The following is a 7562-nucleotide window of genomic DNA, read 5'->3' as shown; positions in this document are numbered from 1 at the left end:
AATAACTTTTTATAGGATTCTTTGTACTACAACTTTATGTCCTTGTGGTCTGTTGGCTTCAGCATGATTATATTCCAATGTTATGGCAGCAATATTCAGAAACATCGTTCTACTTCTTATAGTTTATTAATAATGTGATGTGAACCCACGTAGCAATGGCACCTATAAAATCCATAACGAGATATAACCAAATCCCAAGAACGCCAATTGAACAAAGGTTTTAGATTTAATTCAGAAATGATGAATCAAGCAACCAATAATTAAGAAATTATCGACCTCTTGATTACACTGTTTATAAACCTCACCTGGATTGTGAACGCCGCGAGAAATTTGATTTCTTGATAAGTTTGAATTGTTCAATAAAGAACAAAAAGATTTGGAGGCAAACAAGCCTTTCAATTAATTCTCTATATCAAAGTCTTCCAATACAATGAAAGAAACAAATCCTATTTATATGGAATCCTATAACCTAACTGAAATGGAAAATACATTCAAAATATGGTAAAAATATTAAAAGATTAGATTTCTAATGGAAATAGGAAACTCGCGTGAAAAAGGAAATTTTTTCCCTGAATTTATACTGTGCGGTCGCATGGCTTGCAATAGACCCGAACCCAGCTTCTTGAATTGCATCGCCTCCAAGTTATTTCGACTCTCGTTCCCAACATCAAACTTGATCTTTGGCACATGGACTTCATTCTTTTGGTTCCTATGGTTTGCCTAGGTGGTTGCTCGACCCTTATTGACTCTTGGAGGTCTCAAATGTGGCTTTGGCCTCTTTCCAACAATCATCAGATTCTTCTTAATTCGTGGCCTATCCCTGATCATATTATCCCCCCTCCTCGAAAGGATTCATCATCGAATCTGAAATTTCAAGATCAAAATATGTTTCCATTGCCTTCAAACTTTGCAATGTCATGGAATGGACCGTCTCCTCTTGAGTGAAGCTTTGATCTCCTTTGCAATCGATCATGTGCTTTTTGTTGATTCTTCCAAGTTCTATCACCAGGTTTGAATATTTTTCGCCTCTTCCATTCACTGCCTTAGAATGAACACAACTCCAGTTCAGGCCTTCCATCTGCTAGACCCATACACAACCTTTGTTTTGGATTTTGAAATCCTGCAAAGCCACAATTGCATAATTCTTCTTCGATACTTCACAAATATTCCAATTGCAATGCATCCATTGGATATTCAAATGGTGATACTCCTTTAAGAAAGTCTTTGTGCAACAAATTTTCACATTCCTGTATCAAGGAAATATTCAAATTAGGGAGGGATTTGTTAGTCCTCGCTGACTCACTCTCAATCTCTTTCTTTTCTGATAAAAGCTCACTTTTCCCTTTTCTCTCTGCTTAGAGGGCTTCCTTTCTTTTCTCTCTTGTGGCTTTACTTTGTTATTCTCACACTTAGCCACCTCGCCATTTTCTCTTGAACTCTTCTTTTGTCTCTCATTGCCTTTTCTCTCTTTCTCACCTCTCAACTTCATTTGATCTTCGTATACCTGCTGTTTTGTTAAAGGTACAAGTGTAATTGATCTTCTATCTTTGTTGAAACTATACCTTTATCTAAACGTTCATGCTTCACCTTCCTATCATATTGCCACGTCTACCCAACAATATATGCTGGGCATGTATAGGCACAACATCACACAACATTTCATCGTTATACCGCCCAATTAAAAATTTCACTAGTACTCTCTTATTCACATTAACCTCTCCACAATCATCCAACCACTGTAATTTGTAAGGCTTAGGATAGTTAGCTCTAACTTCTCTACAAAAGTGGTACTAGCTATTTTAATGCAATAATCTCCACCGATTATTAAACTACATACCTTGTTCTCCACATGGCATCTAGTATGAAAGATATTCTTCTGTTGCTGCTCTTCTTCATCCACCTTGATTTGTGTATTGAGTGCACGCATCACCACTAGTACGTCCCCTTCTACCGCATGTTCGACCACTTCACCACCACTACTAGCATCCTTTAGTTCAGGCATCCCATCTCCATCACTGTCACTCATTACTTTCCCATTAGCACTCAAAATCATGGCTCGTTTGTTTGGACACTGAGAAGTAATATGTCCCGATCCCAAGCACTTGAAACACTTAATAACCCGACTCCTATATGGATGTGGCTCCACCTTTTGTGTGATCTTGCTGGCATTCTCTTCCTTTCACCTTGGTGATTCGGCTTTATTATTTGTAACAGCCCCATCAACCTGGTCATCATCCCATCTAGACTTCAAAGTTGAATTAGGCCTCGATTGATACTTAGTCGTCCGCTTTCGCTTTAATTACCTCTCTACCTTCATGGCCACATGAAGCATGTCTTCTAACTCCATATAGTGCTGCAACTCTACCACATTAGCAATATCCCTATTCAAACCATTGAGAAACCGAGTCATAGTGGCTTCCTGATCCTTTTCCACATTTACCCTAATCATTAATATTTCCATCTCCTTGTGGTAGTCCTTCACACTTCTCGACCCCTGGTATAAACTCTGAAACTTTTGATGGAGTTCCATATAGTAATGACTTGGCACGAACCTCTTCCACATTATTGCCTTCAACTCATCCCATGTATTGATCAATCTCTCTCTATTCCTCTACCTCAATGTGGTTCTTGAATTTTGATGGGGTGGGATATATCAAAATTGACTTAAGACTTTGTAGAAGGCTGAAAATTCCTAAAATAATCTAACAATGACAACAATAGTATTTTATATTTTATATTTTTTCGATTTTTCACTCTTTTTTTTTTTGGACTCTTTAGATAGAAAAATTGACTATGACACCAACAAAACAAATGGAAGTTGATTTCGATGCTAAATTAGCCCAACAACAATTTTCGAAATTTTAACGAATCAAAGACTCAACAACAATTGGAAAATACGAAGAACACAAAACAAAAACATGGAAAATGAAAAACAAAGGCTCAACAAGAGCAAAAGGGATATAACCTTGATTTTAAAGCCCAATCTCTAATACCAACTGATGTGAACCCATGTAGCAATGACAACTACAAACCCACAACGAGATTGAACCAAATCCCAATAACGCCAATTGAACCAAGGTTTTGGATTTAATTCACAAACGATGACTCAAACAACCAATAATTAAGAAATTATCGACCTCTTGATTACATAGTTTATAAACGTCACTCAGATTGTGAACGCCACAAGAAACATAACCTCACTAAAGTGACCATCTTGCCCCCAACAAATCAACCGTGCAAGCATAATGTTTTGAGGAGGGCTCTGTCGAATATTTTGATTTTATGGACTTAAAAGATCTCATTTCCCTCTTTGAGTAGTCTAGAATAACTACAGGCCGAGAGAACTCCAACAAATATAACATCGTCTACAGCAATGCTTGAAGAATACATCTCTTGAAACAGATCTTCTCTTCCCAAACCGTGTTGCGCTTAACTTGTTATCATAGAATTCCATCACACTATCTTTATGCAGAAACCTATCAAACACTCTTTTGGCAGCAACAAAGATCACGACATTTCTTGTACATTGTGATCAAAACTGACAAAACATACACATCATCAATCATCATTGAATTTGGACTTTAACATCTGCACATGAATCATTTTACAATGAGCAAGACTCACAAGACCAACTTAGTATGTTGATAATATTTAAAAGAGAAGTTTTCAAATCTATCAACAGAATCACAAAAAATATTTAATAAATCAGAATAAACAATACATTAAGAACAAACATACAAAATTATAAACATTTCAATGTCTTTTGAGTTACTGTAATTAAAATTTCACATACCAAAATCACTTCTTGAATATGAATTATTTCCCTTGCCTTCAACACTTCCGCTTGTACTCTTTCTGATCTAAATGTTATTACAGATTGAGATATGAATTGTAGTGTATTGAAGATTTTTTGGTTTTGATTCACCAAATTCTTGGATCATCAATGTAATGGTGATCTGGAAGATTGGGGATAATTGTGGCGTGAATTAGGGGCGGGCTAAGAGGAGTGTTTGGAGGCTTGATTTCAGCTTTTACTATATTAACTAAGGGATTTATTATATTTTACATTTTTATTTATACTGCACATATTGCAGTATATTTGACTAAAAAAGTTAAAATGAATTTTTTATAAATTTTATGTACCCGGTGACATTTCCATTTAATTAATTACATTGCTACTAATGACCCGTTTTTAATTGATTGTGTTGATAGTTATTTCACTCATCAGTCGAGACCTATGAAATATAATTCAAACAGTTTAACATCATTGTTCAGGATTTATTAAATATCAAAACCCAACAAATTTACCAAACAAGGACTAAGTTAATTGAACTTCAATTTATTTTAAATTGAGTAACAAAATTTTAATTTAGTTTTAAATTTGGTAATTGACTCTGATTTACTTTACAATTTCACCCGTCCGTCACATGATGTTTCTCAAATTGCTTAATTGACTGTCATATTAATTTGGATTTTTCACGCAATCAATGCGTGACATGCTAATCGACCATTACACCATAACATAAAGTTTTTTTTTTATTTTTTTTATTTTAAGCATTTTAACTACTTATCAAAAGACATGAATTAATCTTCATTTTCAGTGTCGCATAGTAATTATGTAGAATATCAATTACATGCCATGTCTGTGAATGAAATAAATTTGTATGGTATGTGATTTATTTGTGAAATTGAATACTAAATTGAACTTTAGTGACCGGTTGGTTAAATTTAAATTTAAATTTAGTGATCTAATTGAATTGAACCATGTCCTCCCATATAGGAGTCTTAAAGGTCAATCCCACTCGACATCTCAACATGCCCAACTCGCAGTAGGGTGGGCATTTTTATCTGCAACCACCTGAACAAGACCGGAAATATGCCGAAACTAGTCGATTCGGTTCTAGTTCTCAAGAAACATAAACTGAACCACTTGGTGCCCACCAACTCTCATAAGATAAAAAATACACACTTAAAAATGTTAAGAGATGTTTACCGTCTTCTGGGTTCGTCGCAGATGAGATTGCGTTAATCCAAGTGAAGAGGAAGAGAGAGCAGAAAAGAAGCCGGAATGCTGCCATGGCTGCACTAAGAAGTCAAAACCCACGTTGTGAAATGAATTGTTTAGCAGTCTACAGCTATATAAAGAACAAGGTAACTGCCCGATTATCTTTTTGCTTTTGGATCTTAGTTTTAAGTTTTTGCAACAGGCTTTCTAGCTATGTGATTTTTTAGAAATCAATCAATTTTATTCATATTTGAGTATCCAGTTATTGTTGAAATTAACAACTAACAAACACACTCTTTTCCTGGGGAAAAAATCCATTCAAAAGTTTTTTCTTGGAGTTTGATTAATTGAAATGCTTGAAAATTGTTGGGTAATATGATTTTGGTGATGAGAGTTTCGTTGGAATTTTATTTATGTACGAGATAATCTAAAAAATCAAATGGAATTTGAAATTAAAAGGATTTTGATATAAAGTAAGAAGCTTAATTGATAATTAAATTTTAGATGTCCAACAATAATACTATCTGCTTTAAATATGTTCCTAATTCTTACATTAGATGTAAAATGCAGTGCAGTGAACAAACAATTATTAAATAGCTCACCTATGAAGTCATTATTTTTTAACAAGAAAGAAAGCAAAGTAAACGAAGATTTTCTTCCTGCTACATCTCAGTTTCTAAGTGCTGTATTCTATCTTATTATTTCGCATAATAAATTTATTGCATAAGCCAGAAGTTATTCCTTACTTCGTTCAATCTAAGAGAAAATTCAAAAACTTGAGGTGATGACTGCATATTATTAGTTAAAGAGACTAATTTGGTAAGAATGAAACTATTTAAACTGAAAATGTATGTTGCATTGCTTCAGTGGCCAATCAAGATTTGAACCTTAGAATACAATGGGAGCCTTCTACCAGGGGAAAAGAAGTTTAAAAACCTTTCAGGTATCCTGAAGTATTCCAGTTGCGGATTAGTAGATACCATGCAAAAGCCTCCTTACTGCTGATACTAAGAAATACTTAATGATGATATAACAAACGCGTGAACTCCATTAAGAATGCTATTAACATCAAGATATTCTCTCATTATCTCCAATCCTCCAAAACTAAATGATAACTGCTCTTGTAACCAAACTAATTATACAAAAAATAATGGATAGAATGTATTCACCAAACAAAACTACTTTTAGGTGATACAAGAATTTGTGCGTTTGTAAGAGAACATAGAATGCACTGTTCATAGCATTCTTATTTTAATATTAATATTTTGACAGAATTGAGAATAGTTTTGACAGTTGCAAACACTTGATGTCATGACAATTCCACAACAACTTTTTATATTGCAATAATATAGTTAGCCAGAAGGAACTTTTCTGTGTCAAACACTGGTTCTCTTCATCAACACCCCACTCTACAATTATATCCATGCATCTCTGTAATTTGACTTCGGAGCAGAACTGAATTGTAAATGGATCTGTTTTCATGCGCCCTTTCCAATTTGATTGGTTATATGTTTATCTCTGAATGATTGTCCTAGCTTTCCATTGATTTTTAATATTAACTATAATTTGAGGAAGAGAGGTAATTTCTTTGACCATGTAATGGTTTCAACTTTCAAGTTCATTAAAGATTTGGAATGGAAGCTGATTTATGTGGGACTGGCTGAGGATTAAACTTACCATCAAGTTTTAGAAACTTTGCTTGTCGATCCCGTTAATGTTAGCAACTACGTTTGTTTTTCATGTACCAAGCCCTTAGTTTCAGTATTTCTACTGAACCGCGCATGACTATTTCTCAAAATTCCCCAGGCTGATCCCCCAGACCCATTAAAGATCCATGAAGAAGACATTATTGGAGTCACTGTACTACTTCTGACATGCTCATATCAGGGGCAAGAATTCCGTCAAGTACGATACTATGTTGACGACAATTACGATGATGAGCAGCAAAGAGAAGAACCTTCTCAAAAAGTTTTGATTGATAAGACCAAAGAAATATTTTGGCCTGCAAGCCTCGAGTGACAATTTCCAATTACTTTTTATCCTGAAAATTGGGAAAAACTCCCATCATCACCCTAGCAGATTACAGAATTCGCATGGAAAGGCACCTATTTCCTAACCCTCAGTCTGACATTCAGTCCCCATAAACTCCAGAACTGTTAGTCTAGAAACCTCGCTAGGAATGGTTGTATCGATTTATTAGGATATGCTTGGCTACAGACTGATTAGTTCATGTATCATTTTTCATTAGCTCAATTTTCAAGAACATGCCTTTTCCAATACACTGATTGACAGAAATCATCTTTGAATCTCAGTTCTGAGTACAACATTGACGATGTGCCTTATATCTCATGCTACTACATTCTCTGGCTATATATATATGGGCTCATCATTTCACTGTATGCTTGGTATGTACTATTAGTAAGGTGCTTTATTCAGTGCGTGTGTAGTAACAAGTAGGAATACATTATTATCTTAACTAGCAAGCTTAAATAACAAATAGAAAAGCAAACTTGGTACACAGATATCAAAAAGAAATGCGAATGGTCTAAACAGTAAA

General features: G+C 34.7%; 1 protein-coding gene and 1 long non-coding RNA gene across 2 annotated transcripts; one reads left to right on the top strand and one right to left on the bottom strand.

Annotated features, from left to right (window-relative positions):
* Window positions 1-1550: 1550 nt before the first annotated feature.
* Window positions 1551-4013, bottom strand: LOC111375217. The gene is made up of 2 exons (XR_002699274.1): window positions 3794-4013; window positions 1551-3588 (listed from the first exon to the last, which is right to left on the bottom strand). It is a non-coding gene; the product is annotated as an uncharacterized LOC111375217 (long non-coding RNA).
* Window positions 4014-4825: 812 nt separating this feature from the next.
* Window positions 4826-7268, top strand: LOC111375212 (probable histone chaperone ASF1A). Its single transcript, XM_022998011.1, has 2 exons — window positions 4826-5151; window positions 6812-7268. The coding sequence occupies exons 1-2, from the start codon at window positions 5077-5079 to the stop codon at window positions 7022-7024; spliced, it is 288 nt and encodes a 95-aa protein (XP_022853779.1). The 5' UTR covers window positions 4826-5076; the 3' UTR covers window positions 7025-7268.
* The last annotated feature ends 294 nt before the right edge of the window (window positions 7269-7562 follow it).

Source organism: Olea europaea, unplaced genomic scaffold (genome assembly GCF_002742605.1).
Source record: "Olea europaea var. sylvestris unplaced genomic scaffold, O_europaea_v1 scaffold1350, whole genome shotgun sequence".
Classification (NCBI taxonomy): domain Eukaryota; kingdom Viridiplantae; phylum Streptophyta; class Magnoliopsida; order Lamiales; family Oleaceae; genus Olea; species Olea europaea.
This window is presented reverse-complemented; position numbering and strand designations above follow the sequence as displayed.